This window comes from Cherax quadricarinatus, chromosome 49 (genome assembly GCF_038502225.1).
Source record: "Cherax quadricarinatus isolate ZL_2023a chromosome 49, ASM3850222v1, whole genome shotgun sequence".
NCBI classification, from domain to species: Eukaryota; Metazoa; Arthropoda; class Malacostraca; order Decapoda; family Parastacidae; genus Cherax; species Cherax quadricarinatus.
This window is the reverse complement of record NC_091340.1, coordinates 8,443,852-8,465,316: the sequence shown is the minus strand read 5'-3', so window position 1 is coordinate 8,465,316 and position 21,465 is coordinate 8,443,852. Positions and strand designations below refer to the sequence as shown.

Below are 21,465 nucleotides of genomic sequence, written 5' to 3'. Positions count from 1 at the left end.
TTTTTGCACTCTCTTTTATCCCCTTTGCCTTTATACAAAGGAACTATGCATGCTCTCTGCCAATCCCTAGGTACCTTACCCTCTTCCATACATTTATTAAATAATTGCACCAACCACTCCAAAACTATATCCCCACCTGCTTTTAACATTTCTATCTTTATCCCATCAATCCCGGCTGCCTTACCCCCTTTCATTTTACCTACTGCCTCACGAACTTCCCCCACACTCACAACTGGCTCTTCCTCACTCCTACAAGATGTTATTCCTCCTTGCCCTATACACGAAATCACAGCTTCCCTATCTTCATCAACATTTAACAATTCCTCAAAATATTCCCTCCATCTTCCCAATACCTCTAACTCTCCATTTAATAACTCTCCTCTCCTATTTTTAACTGACAAATCCATTTGTTCTCTAGGCTTCCTTAACTTGTTAATCTCACTCCAAAACTTTTTCTTATTTTCAACAAAATTTGTTGATAACAGCTCACCCACTCTCTCATTTGCTCTCTTTTTACATTGCTTCACCACTCTCTTAACCTCTCTCTTTTTCTCCATATACTCTTCCCTCCTTGCATCACTTCTACTTTGTAAAAACTTCTCATATGCTAACTTTTTCTCCCTTACTACTCTCTTTACATCATCATTCCACCAATCGCTCCTCTTCCCTCCTGCACCCACTTTCCTGTAACCACAAACTTCTGCTGAACACTCTAACACTACATTTTTAAACCTACCCCATTCCTCTTCGACCCCATTGCCTATGCTCTCATTAGCCCATCTATCCTCCAATAGCTGTTTATATCTTACCCTAACTGCCTCCTCTTTTAGTTTATAAACCTTCACCTCTCTCTTCCCTGATGCTTCTATTCTCCTTGTATCCCATCTACCTTTTACTCTCAGTGTAGCTACAACTAGAAAGTGATCTGATATATCTGTGGCCCCTCTATAAACATGTACATCCTGAAGTCTACTCAACAGTCTTTTATCTACTAATACATAATCCAACAAACTACTGTCATTTCGCCCTACATCATATCGTGTATACTTATTTATCCTCTTTTTCTTAAAATATGTATTACCTATAACTAAACCCCTTTCTATACAAAGTTCAATCAAAGGGCTCCCATTATCATTTACACCTGGCACCCCAAACTTACCTACCACACCCTCTCTAAAAGTTTCTCCTACTTTAGCATTCAGGTCCCCTACCACAATTACTCTCTCACTTGGTTCAAAGGCTCCTATACATTCACTTAACATCTCCCAAAATCTCTCTCTCTCCTCTGCATTCCTCTCTTCTCCAGGTGCATACACGCTTATTATGACCCACTTCTCGCATCCAACCTTTACTTTAATCCACATAATTCTCGAATTTACACATTCATATTCTCTTTTCTCCTTCCATAACTGATCATTTAACATTACTGCTACCCCTTCCTTTGCTCTAACTCTCTCAGATACTCCAGATTTAATCCCATTTATTTCCCCCCACTGAAACTCTCCTACCCCCTTCAGCTTTGTTTCGCTTAGAGCCAGGACATCCAACTTCTTTTCATTCATAACATCAGCAATCATCTGTTTCTTGTCATCCGCACTACATCCACGCACATTTAAACAACCCAGTTTTATAAAGTTTTTCTTCTTCTCTTTTTTAGTAAATGTATACAGGAGAAGGGGTTACTAGCCCATTGCTCCCGGCATTTTAGTCGCCTCATACGACACGCATGGCTTACGGAGGAAAGATTCTTTTCCACTTCCCCATGGACAATAGAAGAAATAAAAAAGAACAAGAGCTATTTAGAATAAGGAGAAAAACCTAGATGTATGTATATATATATATATGCATGTGCGTGTCTGTGAAGTGTGACCAAAGTGTAAGTAGGAGTAGCAAGATATCCCTGTTATCTAGCGTGTTTATGAGACAGATATCCGCCACAAAGCATACCTCCTTCAGCCACCACCCCCGGAATCCGAAAGGTGGCTTCCAGAGATACACCCGTCGCCCAAAAGACACCCAAAGCTACTCCGGGATACCGGAGAGGGATCGGGACATCCCTAGGCAATCCAGATTCCACGGCAAACTACGCCACCGCCAAGAAACCTCAACGGAATGGGATGGACCCCGGTGTCCTTTCCCCTACCTAGGAACTAGCGCGCCTGTGGGAGAAATCACGAAGGCTAAAAAGAGGAAGGGCAAAAGGGAGGGGTGAGGAGGAGGAGGAGGAAAGGAAAAAGGGGAGGATGGGGAGGATGGGATAGGGGAGGGGAGAATGGGGGGTAATTAGGTTCGGTCTGAGGAAGAAGACCGACAGGGCTAATTCCTCAGACCAAGAGCCTCTTCACCACGCCAAGGAGCCCCCCTTGAAGAGGAACGTAGGTAGTAAATAGGCCGATAATGTAGGCAAACACTAGGTTATGTTAGCCAGGGAGAACTGGCAGCCCAAGTTTGAATACTGGGGCACGGGTCTGAGACCACAGTGCCCTTCTAAGACTAGACACCGTCGTAGCAAGTGCCGTGATCAGGCAGCGCCTCCACGTGTCTTCGCATACTAGACCTGGGGAAATCTGGTGGAGGCACCTTGACATACCGTAGATGACCACCTCCGTCAGGCTCATACAGCAAGATGAGACCTCCCTTTTTTTGTAAGATTCTGGCCAGTGTCTGGGGAAAATTGCGAGTGCGTTGAGCTGTGGGCCTTGTGCAGCCGGCAGTTCAAGACCAGAATTAAGGCTCCCGGTTGCACGTGGTTCTGAGGGCAAGTCCACAAGGACTAAAGCTTAGGGAGGTTGAAGACCAACACCAAGTAAGTTTATATGTGTATGCAGGCGAGATTTCTTGCAACATCAGTCATTTATGGAAATCTGTCCTATAAGACACTTGTGAGGCTGAGATTCCGACCTCAGGGCTCGGTGTCAACAGAGCTTGCCAGGGTAGACAACTCACATGGAGGCAGTCCAGACAAATTTTCACACACGGTATATCTGGTAAAACAGGTGGGACATGCACCTTTGACCATCCCAAAAAATGTCGCACACACATGACAACAGGAGAGTGCAACTTTCTTGCAAGTTATTTCACCCAGAAATGTGTCACTCATCAATCCATGAAAGAAAATGCTACAATGCATACTGCCAGGCATATCATCTCAAGGGGACTAGAAGACAGACCAGCCAGACTATGGGAAATAAAAGAGGAACCTCAACCTCTCCAGGGACAGTTTTTTTTTTTAGGGCCAGAAGGGAAAAAAAGACTGGCAAGAAATGACAATAGTCCTACACCACCTGAAAACACTTCTGGAGCAGAGGCACGGGCATTGGCCTCTATCCTAGAACAGATATTAGAGCCAGCAAATAAAACCCCCCTAAATTTCACCAGTACAACATTTGTCTTTGCAAACATACAGGGTTTAAAGCCGTCAAAAAACAACAAAATTCCTTACATCGAGGGACTGCTCACAGAGTCAAATGCAATGTTTGCAGCATTCACAGAGACCCACATAAAGGATCATTATGACAATGAAATATGGATCCCAGGTTACAACCTATTCCGATGCGACAGACTAAACAGGCAACAAGGAGGGGGGGGATGGCCTATATGTCAGAGTCGCTCATTTGCACAGAACTACTGAACACCTCAAATGATGTAGTTGAAGTTTTGGCAGTAAAGATCGAGAACCAAAACCTTGTCATTGTGGTAGTATACAAGCCTCCAGATGCAACTTCCCAGCAATTCCAGGAGCAGCTTGAGAAAATTGACCACTGTCTGGAAAATCTCCCAACTCCTGCCCCAAACATCTTACTACTATGAGATTTCAACCTGAGACACCTAAAATGGAGGAGTATAGCAAACAATGTTTTAGCAGAGATCACCCCAGGAGGCAGCTCAGATGAAAATTCACACACGAACTATTAAATCTCTGCAACAAATTAACCTTAAACCAACAAGACTAGAAAATACGCTGGACCTCATCTTCACTAACAACGATGATCTGATACGTAATATAACTATCAAAGACAATTCAATCAGATCACAACATAATAGAGGTACAGACATGTATGTACAGGGCTCTGGACCAGCAAAATGTAAGCAGTCGTGACGGTCTCCACGAAATTCAATTTCAATAACAAAAACATACAATGGGATCAAGTAAACCATGTCCTAAATGAAACAAGCTGGGAAGATATCCTAAACAACACAGACCCGAACATCTGCCTCGAGAAAAATGAATTATGTGGTTCTTGAGATCTGCTCAAGACACATTCCATTAAGAAAAAGAAAAGATGTAAACTAGAGAGAGAGACGTTCCCTATACAGACGAAGGCGAAGAATCGCAGAGCTGCTGAGTGGGATCAATATATCTGAAATACGAAGAGAAGCACTAGTCAATGAAATTGCAAATATCGAACTTAAGCTGAAGGAATCTTATAGGAGACAAGAATCACAAGAACAACTAAAAGCCATCAAGGAAATTGAAAAAAAAAAATACTTCTTCTCTTATGCCAAATCTAAGGGAAAATAACATCCAGTATTGGGCCCCTGCTTAGGCATACGCAGATGATAGCCAAGAAATGAGTGAAATACTAAAGTCCCAATATAACTCAGTGTTCAGTGATCCACTGGCCACTAAGGGTCGACAATCCAAATGAATTCTTTATGAACGAAGCCCAAAATTTGGTCATCCCAAACCTCTCGGATATTATTATAACTCCACAAGATTTTGAAGAGGCAACTTATGACATGCCCATGCACTCTGCCCCAGGCCCAGACTCGTGGAACTCCATGTTCATCAAGAACTGCAGGAAGTCCCTATTGCGTGCCTTCAGTATTTTATGGAGAGGGAGCACGGACACAGGGGTTATCCCACACACACTAAAAACAACAGACATAACCCCACTTCACAAAGGTGGCAGTAAAGCAATTGCAAGGAACTATAGACCGATAGCACTAACAGCCCATATAAAAATCTTTGAGAGGGTTCTAAGAAGCAAGATAGCCAACCATCTAGATACCCATCAGTTACACAACCCAGGACAACACAGGTTTAGAGCAGGTCGCTCCTGCCTGTCCCTGCTACTGGACCACTATGACAAGGTTCTGGATGCTGTAGAGGATAAACAAAATACAGATGTAGTATACACAGACTTTGCAAAAAGCTTTCGACAAGTGTGACCATGGTGTAATAGTACACAAAATGCGGGATAAAGGAATAACAGGAAAAGTTGGTAGATGGATCTACAACTTCCTGACAAATAGAACACGAAGAGTAATGGTAAACAGAGTAAAGTCCCAGGCAGCCATGGTAAAAAGCTCTGTTCCACAAGGCACAGTACTCGCTCCCATTCTATTCCTCATCCTCATTTCTGACAGAGATGTCAGCCATAGCTCTGTGTTTTCCTTTGCGGATGACACCCGGATCACCATGGCAGTGTCCTCCATCGAAGACAGTGCGAGACTCGAAGCAGACACCAACCAAATCTTCGAATGGGCCACTCAAAACAATACAATAGAGCGGAAAAGTAATGTGAAGGACCTGGGAGTGATAATGTCAGAGAATCTCGCCTTCAAAGATCACAACAATGTATCTACCACATCCGCTAGGAAAATGATAGGATGGATAATGAGAACCTTCAAAACTAGGGATGCCAAGCCCATGATTCTCTTCAAATCGCATGTGCTCTAGGCTGGAATACTGCTGTACACTAACGGCCCCCTTCAAGGCTGGCAACATTGCAGACCTGGAGAGTGTACAAAGAACTTTCACGGCACACAAGTGCAATAAGGCACCTAAACTACTGGGAACGGTTGAAGGTCCTTGATCTGTATTCCCTCGAATGCAGGCGAGAGAGATACATGATAATATACACTTGGAAGGTCCTGGAGGGGTTGGTACCAAACTTGCACACGAAAATCACTCCATATGAAAGCAAAAGACTCGGCAGGAGATGCAACATTCCCCCGATGAAAAGTAGGGGTGCCACAAGCACACTGAGAGAACACAATAAGTGTCCGGGGCCCAAGACTGTTCAATTGCCTCCCAGCATACATAAGGGGGATTACCAATAGACCCCTGGCTGTCTTCAAGAAGGCACTGGACAGGCACCTTAAGTCAGTACCTGACCAACCGGGCTGTGGTTCGTACGTCAGCTTGCGTGCAGCCAGCAGTAACAGCCTGGTTGATCAGATCCTGATCCACCATGAGGCCTGGTCTCAGACCAGGCCACAGGGGCACTGACCCCCAAAATCCTCTCCAGGTAAACTCCAGGTTATATTAAGTTCCATTCCGAACGAGTCACAATTTACCGATTTTAGTAGTGATATAAGTTTCCGTTCAGTACCTAAAGAATGCCTCTTCCGATCGGCTGCAGAATCGTTACTGTTGATGCACTGTAGCAAGAAGGGTGACGAATCACAGGACGGGTGTATGGGGAAGAGAGAGTAAGACTCGAACCCATGGCAAGACCACCTTCGAACTCGGCCAGTGCATCACCCACTGGACCACGCCGTCCTAATAACACTCTCCTCTCTTTCCACGAGTATGACCCCAGGCAGGTTTAGCGCTCTCCCCTAAATTTGCTAATTGATTATCTTATTTTTGTTTGTGTGTGTGTGTTTTAGCTGTGAGCACTTAGTGACTTACAAAGTGCTTCATAAATGTTACTATTACTATACTGTTACTGTACTATTACTATACTGCTACTACTATACTAACACTATACTACTGCTACTGGTGTATTACTATTATACTTGTACTACTGGTTGCAGCTACCAACATCACCAGTAAAGAGAAGGTGTCAAGGCAGAGTGAACAAATGTGGGCGGCCATGGATCCAGGTGTACAGAGAGACTACGGCAAGCAGTTCTTCGATGCCATTACCAAACTTGCCTTAATTCACACTGAGAGCGGGGTGAGTGTCCACACCTGTTTATCAGTCATGAGGCGAGATTCTCTAGTCGGTAAAGAATTTTATTTACACTGCTTTGGTCTACACGTTCCTATTGTGTAGGTTTAATGTGCACTTATTTCCGTATTATGTTTAGGGGACAGTAGGCTGCAGAGTTTCTTCATTGGAAGGGTTTAAAAGGGGCAGTCTAATAGCAATCTGCACACAGAAATCACTCCCCTTGAAAACGATAGACTCGGCAGGAGATGCAACATCCCTGTAATGAAAAGCAGGGGTGTCATGAGTACGCTGAGAGACAACATAAGCATCAGGAAGCCAAGATTGTTCAAATGCCTCCCAGCATACAAAAGGGAGATCAGTAATAGACCCCTGTAGTTCATTCGTCGGTTTACATGCGGCCAACAGTAACGACCATCAGGCCCTGATCCACCGCGAGGCTTGGTTATGGACCAGGCTGCAGGAGTGTTGACTCCCAGAACACCCTACATGAAAGTGGCAGGGGTGGCTAGGAGACTAAGCTGGATTATTGATGCCTTTTTTTTTTTTTTTGAGGGGACTTAAGCTAGCTCCCAACAACCCCTCCCCCTCTTCCCTCCCGTTGTGGTAGGGGAAGCGCTAAATTCGTAGGAGTCAAACAGTGCCTGGGGGAATTGTGGACCATTACATTCAGTCCAGGTTAGGGAAAGAGAGGTTCCGGTTTTTGGATCAAGAGCCCGTCAACAGCATAAAGCATCCTCAATTGAGGAAATATTATTTATCCTTGGGAAACACGAAACCCGTAAGGGTTATAAAACGGAGAATGGGAACCTGAGTAAATAAAACAATATATGGTTTATGGCATTTTGAGAAAACTCTTCGTCCACCAGCAACTGAATGATTCTCACAAAGACAGTTATTATTGCAATCAAAACTTAAGCATTAAACCCACAAGGGTCATACCGTCTCTCAAAGACACGCAGAGAATGTATAATAGGCAGCGAGGTAGAGATGGGCCGGTGACTTTACTCGCTGTGACTTAAGATGGACCCCTCAAGGGAGGTTCCTGAAAACTTGTAAGGGACTCTTGATCTAGGGAATTGCATCTGTGCTGCAGTTCCCTGAATACCTTCCATCCCTGCCCCCCCCCATGCTCTGTATAATCCTATGGGTTTAGTGCTTCCTATGATTATAGTAATTAACAAGATGTAATCATTGAATAATTTAATAGGATAGGCCGGTGGGCCGGGTTAGTGATATTCCATATCATTTTATGTAATATTACATCTGATGAGGATAAGTTTGGGCAGTGTTTCTGATATATGTTATAGCCCTGATTTCTGTCTAGTGTTAGTGGCAGAGCAAGACAAGACTTCGTTCGGATTTTTAACCCCGGAGGGTTAGCCACCCAGGATAACCCAAGAAAGTCAGTGTATCATTGAGGACTAACTAATTTCCATTAGGGTCCTCAATCTTGTCCCCCAGGATGCGACCCACACCAATCGCCTAACACCCAGGTACCTATTTGCTGCTAGGTGAACAGGACAAGAGGTGTAAGGAAATGCATCGAAAGGTTTCCACCCGCCGGGAATCGAACCCGGGCCCTCCGTGTGTGAAGTGGGAGCTTTAGCCACCAGGTCACCGGGCAACCTAGCACTGGTAGTGGCAACCAGAGAACCGATAACTAGACTGGTGTAGAGGGAGTTCATGCAATGATTTTCGGCGTTTTCTTCAGTAGTACAAATGTTAATGTCATCTCTGACTGGTGTTTGTTTTCCTTGTATCTGCTGGGCTTACAATCTTGTCTGGTAGTGGTAAATATTTTCTCTGCATCTTTTCTACAGTCAGTCGTTGTGTTGTGGATACCAGAGCTCTAGTAAGGTTTCATCGATGTAGTTGGATTCTTAAAGACTAATCTGAGCGAGTAATACAATAGCTATACCTGGAGAGGGTTTCGGGGGGTCAGCATCCCTGTGGCATGGTCCATGACAGCCTCGTGGTGGATCAGGGCCTGATCAACCAGGTTGTAACTGCTGACCACACGTAAACCGACGTACGAACCACAGCCTGGCTGGTCAGGTACTGACTTCAGGTGCCTGTCCAGCTCCCTCTTGAAGAGAACCAGGGGTCTACTGGTAATCCTCCTCGTGTATGCTGGGAGGCAGTTGAACAGTCTTGGGCCCGACACTTATTGTGTTGTCTCTTAGCAGACTCATGGTGCCCCTGTTTTTGATTGGGGGGTAGGGGGGTGTTTCATCTCCCATGTCTTGCTTTTGTATAGTGATTTCCATGTGTAGATTTGGGATTATTCCCTCTAGGATTTTCCAAGTATATATTATTCATCTTTCTCACCTGCATTCCAGGGAATACAGGTCAAAGGACTTCAACTGTTCCAGTAATTTTGGTGATCTGTATATTCTCCAGGTCTGCAATTTTGCCTCCTGTGCAGGCGAAAAGTTTCAAAAAGAGATACCTAAGTGTTGCACATGTTTTTTCCTCGCCCATAGGAGGCACCCTTTACGAGTGTAACATGCCCACACAATTCCCAGACTTTACTAAAGCGAAATTTCCTTTAATGTATTTATGAATAGCGACAAGTAATCTCTCCACCCCCAGAGCAAAGATGAGACTCCTGTAATGCAAGCAATGACAGAGGCTCTGACACAGAGGTTTCCCAGGGCACGCTACCGGGCTGTGGACTGGTATTATTTCATCAAGCTACAGGCAGTTATTCACCTCCCAGAGTGGTTCATTGATCTAATCTACATTGGACAACCACCCCAAAAAATGTACCAAGAAAATATAACACAGCAAAAACAGGATTGATTTCTAGCTGGATTAAGTCTTTTCAATAAATAAAATCAACTATGGATGATACAAAGATAGTAGGCACTGTTAGAAAACTGTCCTAGGAGAGCATTATAACTTTATAGTTTACATTAATAATTGTTTCTACAGTTCCCCTCAAGGAAGGTTCCTTCATGCTGGTGAGGGGCTCTTGATCTAGGGAACTGGATCTGTGCTCCAGTTCTGAATTAACCCTGAATACATTCTATCCCCCCCCCACAGGTGCTGTATAATCCTATGGGTTTAGTGCTTCCCCCTTGATTATAATGATTTCTACAATTACATGTACATGGTATACAGGCCTAGCTGACATCAGTGACTGACATACTACTATAGAGAAAGCCCCTTGTTATGCAGAGCATTTCTGGCATATTAGGTAAATTTTGTCTCCAGGATGCAACCCACACCGGTATCTATTTTAATGATAGGCGAACATGGATAACAGGTGCCTTAAGGAAACCTTAACTTGAGATCTGAATGTTCTAGTAATCGAGCTACGGGACACGAAATGTCTTAAAGGTTTGCTCTAAGTGTTTTTGTATTGCTGTAACTGCCTGCTGACCATAACTAGAGTGCAAATTTCCTATTGTATTGGTGCAATTGAAATAATCAACCTTTATGTCAGTGAGGAGGATCATTATGCAATAAAATGGTCAAATACTATTGGTTCAAATAACCTGTGCATTGACAGAAATTGGGTAAAAAAAAAAAAAAAAAAAAAAAAAGGTCCATTATCTTTGAGACAAGAGACCAAGCAAGATTTTCAATCTCAATACTATAGTTCATTAAGATTTGTTGGTAATTTTCATACATTAGAAAATAACTAAAGACAGTGCTACCTTCATGTAGACTACACGAAGGTAGCGTTGTGTCCCAACTCTACATCATACGTACAAGGTCTGGAAAATATTTTACAAAGAAAAATCACATCAACATCAAAACTGTAGATGAATGTCAGTTAGTTGTGGGGAAGCAGTCAGGGAAGGTCAAGCTTGACAAAAGAAAAAGGTATGATTTACCATTTTAATTTATTAACAAAGCATACAATTATAATGACCTCAGCCAGTGGTGGGATGGGAAGGAGTCGCTACATAAAAACTTAAATATTGCCGAGGCCACCAGAAGTTCCGTCCTCTTTCCCAAAGAAAAAACAAAAGGGGCTTGTACATTCTAATACTATTGCAATTTTAGTCAATTCTTTTATATGTACATTTTAGCAAGTTGCCACGTTAGCTTTATATAAAAAAATGCAACCAAAAATATGCATAACTAATTTCGGTTTTTATTTAGGAAAGGTGAGAGATTAGACTATCAGATTCCTACCTATACAAAGGCTAATTAATGTTTCTGTAAATAAATAACTATTTAAGTCTTCAGTTTGATCCTTAACATTTGAGGATCTGACTGGTGAAAGATTATTTAGAATACAGTTAACTCAAAATTCCTCTATTGTGATTTATTTTTTTTTTTTTTGTAAATGGGATTGAAAAAAAAAAGATCCAAAATAGAATAAACCATACAATGAAGGCCTTCCACATAGTACAGTATTCAATTTTGAATATACTTTTCAATTACATTAACAAAAAAAAAATTTATTGTATAGAGGAGCTTTTAATATTAAGAGTTGACATAATTCATACTGCTAGGATGACCATATACTAAAACAATATATTAGTTATTATCTGTTATAAAATGCATAATAAAAAGTACATTAATATTAACACCTTAGTAATCAAATAGTAATTGAAATAAACAAATTTCATTTATTATTGCAAACTTTAGGAGACAAGTATCACAAAATTTTAAAATAATACCTGCTTACAGCCCTACTAAAAATACTTTTATAAATGTGAATTAGACCCTCGTCCAAAAATTTGTACATTGAAGGATGAACTTTAGACACTGGTCAGGTGGAATACTTCAGAATTACACATCAAAAGACCAACAGTAATACTCGAAATTTCTACTTTGATCAGAAAATAGATTAATTCACTTCCTAAGTAATTTGTTGGTAATTTTCATACATTAGAAAAAAATTTGCCTCCCTTACTGCAGTCTTCAAAAAAAACCCTCCATGTTTTAACTTCTGTCTTTGTTAATGGAAGCAATATGCCTCGTAGCATTAAAGTCATTTTTTTCATGCAAAATAAGAGGTAAAGATTTATACTTCATCTTTCTTGAGTAGCAATACGGCGAGCAGTCTGACAACTCCATCATAAACCCACGCTGGGAAGTGATTGCTAATGAAGGCGACAGCATACATACGAGGCTCCATGGGGCAGTATCGGTCTTGTGGGTGGGTCTGAGTCAGGGCCTCGGTAAAGGCATTGATCACTGGACTTATGTCTTTAGCCTGTAGGACAAGGAGTTGGTCAGGGGCATCATACTAATATTTCACACACCTGTGGTTATCAGATGGTAAGCAGTGTTCATGCAACATAGTTAAACTCAAAAGCCTATCTACTGCATGTATACAAGTTTATAAGAATACTGCACATTCACTTGTACAAACCAGCGACAGTTGACAAAGCTTCTAACAGTTCATTAACATTCAAGAATTATTCATTATTTTTTTATTTATTAACACATCGGCCATTTCCCACCAAGGTAGGGTGACCCAAAAAGGAATAACTTTCACCATCATTCACTCCATCAGTCTTGCCAGAGGCGTGCTTACACTAGTTATAAAACTGCGACATTAACACCCCTCCTTTAGAGTGCAGGCACTGTACTTCCCATCTCCAGGACCCATGTCCAGCCTGCCTGGTTTCCCTGAATTCCTTCATAAATATTACCCTGATCACTCCAACAGCACATCAAGTCCTAAAAAAAAACATTTTTCTCCATTTGCTTTAACACACTCTTGCATTCTTGCTGGAAGTCCAAGTCCCTTGCACACAAAACCTTTACCCCCTCCCTCCAACCTTTCCTAGGCTGACCTCTACCTTGCCTTCCCTCTACTACAGATTTATACACTCTCAAAGTCCTATTTTGATACATTCTACATGTCCAAACCACCTCAACAACCCCTCCTCAGCCCTCTGGTTAATACTTTTGGTAATCCCACACCCCCTCCTAATTTCCAAATTACGAATTTATGCATTATATTCACACCACACGTTGCCCTCAGACACAACATCTCCACTGCCTCCAGCCTTCTTGTTGCAACACTCACCACCCATGCTTCGCACCCACATAAGAGCGTTGGTGTAACTATACTCTCAAGAAGGCACTGGACTGGCACCTAAAGTCGGTACCCAACCAGCCGAGCTGTGGTTCATATGTCAGGTTGTGTGGGGTCAACAGTAACAGCCTGGTTGGTCAGGCCCTGATTCACCATGTGGCCTGATCAAAAACTGGGCCACGGGGGTGTTGACCCCCAAAACCCTCTCCAGGTATACATTCCCCTCTTTGCTTCCATGGACTAAGTTCTTCGTCTTCAGACTCTTCAGTGCACCACTCACCTTTTTCCCCCTCATCTATTCTATGATTCACTTCATCTTTGATAGACCCATCTGCTGATACATCCACTCTTAAATACAGTATTTGAATACATTCACCTCCTCCATACCCTCTCCATCCAATCTGATATCCAATCTTCCATCAACTAATTTTATCCTCATCACCCTACTCTTACTATATTCACTTTCAATTTTCTTCTTTTACATACCCTACCAAACTCATCCACCAACCTCTGCAACTTCTCTTCAGAATCTCCCAAAAGCAGTGTCATCAGCAAAGAGCAACTGTGACAACTCCCACTTTGTGTTGGATTCTTTATCTTTAAACCCCACACCTCTTGCCAACACCCAAGCATTCACTTATCTTACAACTCCATCTATAAATATACTGAACAACCATGATATCACACAGCCTTGTTTAAGGCCTACTTTTACTGGGAAATAATCTCCCTCTCTCCTACATACTCTAACCCGAGCCTCACTATCCTCATTAAAGCTTTCCACTGCTTTCAATAACCTATCTCCTATTCCAGACATTTGCAACATCTTCCACACTGCCCCCATCTCCCCCGGTCCACCCTGTCACATGCCTTTTCCAAATCCATAAATGCCACAAAAACCTCTACCTTTATCTAAATACTGTTCACCTATATGTTTCACTATAAACACTTGGTCTACACACCCTCTACCCTTCCTAAAGCCTCCTTGTTCATCTGCTGTCCTACTGTCCGTCTTACTCTCAATTCTTGCAATAACTACCACACACTTTACCAGGTATACTCAACAGACTTATTCCCCTATATTTTTTGCACTTTTTTGTCCCCTTTGCCTTTATGCAAAGGAACTATGCATGCTCTGCCAATCCCAAGGTACCTTACCCCTCTTCCATACATTTATTAAATAAAAGCACCAACCACTCCAAAACTATATCCCCACTTGCTTTTAACATTTCTATCTTTATCCCATCAATCCTAGTTGCCTTACCCCCTTTCATTCTACCCACAGCCTCACGAACTTCCCCCACACTCAACTCTCATACAAGATGTTATTCCAACTTGCCCTATACATGAAATCACAGCTTCCCTATCTTCATCAATGTTTAACAATTACTCAAAATATTCCCTCCACCTCCCGATATGTTCAGTCTGGCTGGAGAATCGGGCCTCCCCCACTCCTTGCACTTAATGACCCCACACAAATTTATCACTTAAAGACAAATTCTCCCTGTAGCTGTGAAGTGCTTGGTTTCACTGACCTAATGCTATGAAGCTAAAATAAAAAAAAAAATTCCTGAGAGTTGAGAATTTAACTAGTTATTTTGAAAAAAAGTATCAGAACAGTATACATATATCCTACAGACAAAGAAATGCTATAACTATCTTGAAAAGTTGTTAAACTCACCCCTTTCCTGCGGAAGTTCTTCTTAAAGCCTTCCACCTTCTTGCAGTAGAGCTGTCCATAGTCTTCCTTTCGCTGGTCGTCGAGGGCTGCCCACAATGTCTCCACCTCTTGCTCGACCTTCTCATCAGTGGCAAAGAGAAACGTTCCTGCCGGTGGTACATACATCAAGCCATGTATGCCAGTTGGGTTTTATTGAACAAATCAAAAGCTTTATTTCAATTTCATAACTCTTGAAGGTAGTTTAATATCTATTATGCACCCCATACCCATCCTGTGGGCTACAGTCAAAAGGCCTTGAGGTACATAATGGGTCCAGGGACTAGATGGCAGTTTTGATAACTAAACAAGTTATGGTGGAAATGAACTACTTACAAATTTATTGTCTTAATCATAAGTTGTTTATACAGACATTAATTTAGTTACCTTGATCAAATGGACACTAGCTATCATTCATTTCCCTTTCTCAAATCAAGCCTTCTGTTTCCCAGGAGCTGTACGATTCCTATGGGTTAAATGCTTATACACGAATTCAATGAAATTATTTTCATAAACCACTAAAAAACTAACAAAATGTAATGCTGTAAGGGTATGAAGTGACACCCTAAGTGCATGTTATACACTACAAGGCGTCAAAGCTCTTACTAATGAGGCAGTTCGCTGAAATGTGATTTTTAAAGTATTTTTCCAACAAATGGAAACAGCTAGTAAATCTAACCAGAGCACTAAGACAACTACAATTTACCCAGAGCACATGGCAAACTGGGTTGTGAGTCAAACATGAAATGGGTAGCCCAGGCCAAGCCTCTCCATTGAAAACTCAAGACTACACAATTCATTGGGTAAATGCTTACAAGGTGGCCTTGACACCATCATGGCTATGATAAAACATGTGATGCTCAAACCAACCTTCACCTTGAATGATCTGTTACCTGGAGAGAGTTTTGGGGGTCAATGCCCCTGTGGCCCAGTCTGACCAGGCCTCATGGTAGATGGACCTGATCAACCAGGCCCTTACTGTTTGCTGCATGTAAACTGACATACAAACCACAGCCTAGCTGGTCAGGTACTGAGTGACAGGTGCCTGTACATCTCCCTCTTGAAGATACCCAGGGGTCTATTGGTAATCCCCCTTATGTATGCTGAGAGGCAGGTGAACAGTCTTGGGCCCCTAACACTGTTGTCTCTTAGAATATTCATGGCTCCCCTGCTTTTCATTGGGCGATGTTGCATCTCCTGCCAAGAAACTGTTTGCAATACCAGAACAGACATCACTGCAGTTGCAGTCTGGATATGGCAAAGAATGCCAAACCTGCGCAATGTGTCACAGGTTTTCTCCAAGTCGATAAAGACCACAAAGATGTGAAGGCATTTGGTAAAATACTGCTGGATGTTACCAGCCAGCTGAACCAAAGGAGCCATTGTCCACTAGAACTTGAAAGCCAAATTGCATCAAAGATGCTGCCTTTCCTCGCTAAATGCAGATGAGACAGTCAACATCATCTCCAATAACATGCAGATGCAGCTCATCAGAGACCAGGCAGTAGTTCGCATCTTCTCTGGAATCAGAACAGATTGCAGCCAACTGTCAGAGAGAACCCCGCTTGTCTAAACAATTACATAAACTCAAAACAATTAGGAAGGATGGAGGTGCCTCAATATGTCACGATGGCCTCTAGATTTATGGTAAACAAAAACCACCTTGGGCTATTCCTATAATAAATTCTAAACCTACAATAAACTAAACCCATGGTAAACCTTAAACCTGTTAAATCGCCTCCCAGCATACAAAAAGGGTATTACCAATAGAACTGTGGCGGTCTTCAAGAGGGAGCTGGACAGACACTTAAAGTACGTACGTACCTGACCAGCCGGGCAGTGGTTCGTACTTTGGACACCGTGCAGCTGGCAGTAGCAGCCTGGTCGATCAGGCCTTGATCCACCACGAGGTCCAGTTATGGACCAGGCCATGGTGGCATTGATTCCTCCTTCCAAAAACCATCCTAGTATACCTTGCACTACTAATGCTAATCCCTAAACCTATCTTGCACTAGACCTGCAACATGCTAACCAAATGTAAAAATTACCATTAGCAAAGTTCCCAGGCTCAAGGATACAAACGTCCACACCAAATGGATACATCTCCTGCCTGTGGACAGAAAAAAATTAAATTCAATCAATCAACAGATGCTGGAATAACTCATTTTTATATTATAAAATTGAATCGATACTTATTGAATTAATCTATAAATAAATTGAATTTGGTCCTATATACAATAAAATTTATCAAAATTTACTTTCTCTGGGTATAGTGTGGAGCCCTCACTAACTACACACACAGCTTAGTTGATTTTTTCCTTAAGGAACTTGGTAGGCCACTCACTGTTACACCATATCAACTGTGCATTTAAAAAATTCATAACCATATCAATATACAGTAGAACCCCCGTATCCAATGATTCGATATCCGCGGTTTCAGTTACCCATGGTTTACAGTGGCCCAAAAATTCCTCTTAATTTTGCATAATAATGGCCCCAAAGCATGAAAGTAGAGAAGCTGGCAGTTCAAAGCACTTATTGTGTATGATTTATCAATTAAACTTTATAATAGGTATGTACAGGACTTGCTTATAGGGGTCTGCTACTATCTGCAGGTATTCCCCACAGGTATGGGGGTCCTACTGTACTTTGACATACAACTCAGTTAAACAGTTTTCTCATGACTACCACCCACTTAATGGGCAAGTCAAAAATAGTAAGAGGAACTGTACTTAGAGAAACTCATGCCTCCCAAGTACAAGTTGTGTATTGTTCTAGCCACGGTATTGTGTATTTATTATTTATATTAAAAGATACGTAATGAGGTCTGTCTGGCATACAAGAGTACTGCGCATTCACTTGTACAAACCATTGACAGTTGACAAACCTTATAATAGTTAAATTAATTCTGCCACCGCAAGACATCGTACAAGTTCGGCATTATACCTTAATTCACTCACCGCAGGGCATCACTGAAGCCCTCTACAGCATATTTGGAGATACAATAAGGACCCATGAATCTGGCACTCATACGTCCTGCCACACTCGCCACATTCACTACACGGCCTGCAAAAAATGAAATTACACATGAGAAATATAAAGAATCATATACTTTTATACCCCAGTAGAGCTACTACAATGCCACATGACAAATCCATTATGACGAGATGCGCATTAGATCACAGGAGGCATGCAAATTCTAGTTTCTTTAAAAATTTTTGTAGTCGTTACATTCATAGGGAAGCACTAAACCATTAGGAGCTGTACAGCATCTGAGTAAAAGGAGGCATTCAGGTTTGATACAAGAGGAAAGTGAATCCAATACCTAGGATCAAGAGCTCTCTGCCATCAAGAAACCTTCCATGACGGGGTGGTAGAGAATTTGAAATAAAAATTTAATGAAAGCTGAAAAAGTATTGAAAACTATTTTTATAGTTTTCTGAAGTTGCAGAAGTTTCCATAGTTTTTTTTTTTTTTGTATGGCTTTATACAAGTGCTAGTCAATCTAGTATAGTTTTCAATTTTCCTTCTTCCTCCTCTAAGATTTGTTTATAACTTCAAAATACCTGCTCTGATGAGCTCTAAATTTCCATAACCAGAGAAATGTTCATGTAGCTATTGGGTGCTGCAGGTATCTGTTAGTCTTACGAAGCCAATGTTTTAGTTTCCCCGTAGTAACACGAGAAAGCCGAGTGACTTTACACTCTGATCTACTTGGAGTTCATTACCTATATAACTAGTTCAGCTATCATAACTTTGGGGTCCAGTCCCTGGACTCATTATGTACCTCTGTAATCTTTTGACTACTGCCCATAGGATGGGTATGGGGGCATAATAAAGATATTTAACTAACTTTAAACATTCAACACCATGTACCCTTAATTTTTTTTTAATACATGTACTGATAAAAGTAGTGTTATGTGTGGTATCCACACTATTCCTGCTGGACTCGTCAAGGGGAGGAGGGAACTTCTGCATAGGTGCTTGTGTATTAAAAATGCCTTCATCTTCACTAGAGGTAGTAATATTAACAGACTCATTAGAATCGTTAGAGTCATCATCAGAAAACGGAGGTATGATATTCCCAGTTACAGGAAGCAGAGGTTCGTGAGAGTTAATGGGAGACTGTGGAGGCTCCAAGGGAAAATTATTATCCTGGGAAAGTTCCTGTTCAACAGGATCAGCTTCAATAGCGGGAGAGTAGGCACCAATTTCTGGGGCATTGTTATGTTCAGGTGTTGACTTATCGGGTTGAGGGGAGTTGACAACCTGGGTATGCAAAGTGGGCGATCCCTGGGCCAGGGATGACTTAGGCTTATTTTTAGATGTACCCTACTCTACATCTAAAAATAAGCCTAAGTCATCCCTGGCCCAGGGATCGCCCACTTTGCATACCCAGGTTGTCAACTCCCCTCAACCCGATAAGTCAACACCTGAACATAACAATGCCCCAGAAATTGGTGCCTACTCTCCCGCTATTGAAGCTGATCCTGTTGAACAGGAACTTTCCCAGGATAATAATTTTCCCTTGGAGCCTCCACAGTCTCCCATTAACTCTCAAGCCTCTGCTTCCTGTAACTGGGAATATCATACCTCCGTTTTCTGATGATGACTAACGATTCTAATGAGTCTGTTAATATTACTACCTCTAGTGAAGATGAAGGCATTTTTAATACACAAGCACCTATGCAGAAGTTCCCTCCTCCCCTTGACGAGTCCAGCAGGAATAGTGTGGATACCACACATGACACTACTTGCAGGCGTTCAGACCGCAGTACACGAGTGAAGTGCAAGAAATAATGGGGATTACAATTTTCCAACTTAATGTTCAACATTTCTTTAATAACCGTTACCTTCTTGAGGTTGAACTACATAATTACAATCCCGATGTTATACTTTTGAACGAGACAGCTGCAAGAGTTGATCAACATATTAAATTACGTGGTTACTGTACTGTGGAGAAATCGAGAGGACCCTTTAGTGGTGTAGCAATCTTAGTTAAATTAGGCTATACATTTAAAAATATTCATGTTGATGAAGATAACATTCTTGCAATAGAAATGACAACGTCTCATGGACAACTAGTGATAGGAACTGGATATTTTCCCCCCGAGACAAAAATATATAGAATCAATTCCTCTACATAGGATATTAAGCAGAAACATTCCAACAATTCTAGCAGGAGATTTTAATGCTCATCACCCTGCCCTCTTCATCTGTGGAGCTGGTATTCCACTGGGTGACTTAAAAGGAAAACAACTTTTTAATATCATGACAGCTAGAAACTTGTCATTTCAAGGCCCATTCTTTAAATCGTACATTGGACCTCATCCAGGGACACCAGATATAGTACTGACAAACAGAGACTGACATCTTTCACTGTCGTATATCTCCTGGTGGAAATGTAGGTTCTGACCATATCCCTGTTATAATACAACTACAAACTTCTCCATTTAGAATACCTGTAACTCCTAAACCCAATCTTAACACCCTAGGATTTTACCCCTTCAGGGCATATCTGGGTGAGGATGAAATTGTCATTGGAAAATCTACCTTCCACTGCAATTGATGATGCAATCAGGTCCCTGCATAATCGAATAATTGAAGCTATTAATGCAACTTGTCAATTAGCTTCCACAAAGATATACCAACAATATAAACCTACTAGGGAAATTAGAGACAGTTTAAGAAATTATCAAGCAGAATGTCGAAGGCATCTTCAAACGCGACAACCACCAGCAGCTACACTGCACCGATTAAGGCACGAATTAATTAACATGATTAGTCATCACAAACGGGACTTGTGGAAATTGCTAGTTCTTCAAGCTAATCAGTATAAACGTGAACCAGCAAAATTTTGGAGTAAGATCCGACAACTTTTAGGGGCAAAGCACAAGGCTCCTAACTACCTAGTTCATACCTTCACTGATGAGGATGATGAAGATGTTGAAATTAAACTTGACGATCCACAGGACCAGGCTAATTTGATGGGTGATGTATGGAAGAAAATTCTCTCTCACAATAACAGTCGTCAATTTAACAATAATCATTATCAGTTGGTAAATGAATGGAGAGATGAGAACTTGGATGACCTACAACCACTACCTTCCATTGATACTTCAACTCTTGAAGATACCCACCCACTTACTAGACCTATTACATTACTAGAGAGGAGTCAGGTTATTGGCAGAATGAGAAATAGAGCCCCTGGCCTCTCTGGAATAACAATGAAACAAATAAAGTACCTACCTAGAAATTGTAAACAGTCTTTGGTAAATATCTTTAATGCCATCTTGGCCTCAGGACATTTTCCAGTTGTTTTTAAGACTGCTAGGATGATCTTTCTTGGTAAGCCCAATAAAGACATCCACCAACCTGGGAACTATAGACCTATATCTTTACTTGAAGTCACTGGAAAAGTTCTTGAGAAGGTCATTTCCAACAGATTGAACTACTATATGGAGTTTAATCACTTTTTTACTGAAAAACAATTTGGCTTTAGAACACAGAGGTACCAATCATGCAATAAATGTTATTTTCGATACTGTAGCAAGTCTAAAACATCAGGGGAATCTCGCCTTAATTGCCACCAGAGATGTTCATAAAGCTTTTGATAGCTTATGGCATGATGGCCTTATATACAAACTCATTGACCTACCAGACCATAACTGGACTTTCCTCAGAGTAATATATAATTTCTTAACTCAAAGAAAAATCATTCCCACCTTTCATGGCAGGTCGACAGAGCCTTTTATACTGACGGCTGGTGTCCCACAAGGTTCTTGTCTCAGTCCACTTCTGTTCAACATATATGTGAATGACCTTCCTCAACCAGAGTT

General features: G+C 41.6%; 2 protein-coding genes across 6 annotated transcripts in view; one reads left to right on the top strand and one right to left on the bottom strand.

The window, feature by feature from the left end:
* Positions 1-10,388, top strand: part of LOC128697021 (D-beta-hydroxybutyrate dehydrogenase, mitochondrial) — a 76,086-nt gene extending 65,698 nt beyond the window's left edge. For all 3 annotated transcript variants that reach the window (XM_070095177.1, XM_053788525.2, XM_053788526.2), the window contains exons 8-9: positions 6,766-6,908; positions 9,498-10,388. In XM_070095177.1, coding sequence (XP_069951278.1) covers positions 6,766-6,908; positions 9,498-9,707 — 353 coding nt within the window. In that variant the 3' untranslated portion in view covers positions 9,708-10,388. The remainder of the gene's footprint in view (positions 1-6,765; positions 6,909-9,497) is intronic.
* A 351-nt stretch (positions 10,389-10,739) lies between these two features.
* Positions 10,740-21,465, bottom strand: part of LOC128697020 (D-beta-hydroxybutyrate dehydrogenase, mitochondrial) — a 57,737-nt gene continuing 47,011 nt past the window's right edge. For all 3 annotated transcript variants that reach the window (XM_070095175.1, XM_070095176.1, XM_070095174.1), the window contains exons 6-9: positions 17,587-17,692; positions 16,675-16,736; positions 14,591-14,736; positions 10,740-12,081 (exon numbers count right to left, since the gene is read on the bottom strand). In XM_070095175.1, coding sequence (XP_069951276.1) covers positions 11,890-12,081; positions 14,591-14,736; positions 16,675-16,736; positions 17,587-17,692 — 506 coding nt within the window. In that variant the 3' untranslated portion in view covers positions 10,740-11,889. The remainder of the gene's footprint in view (positions 12,082-14,590; positions 14,737-16,674; positions 16,737-17,586; positions 17,693-21,465) is intronic.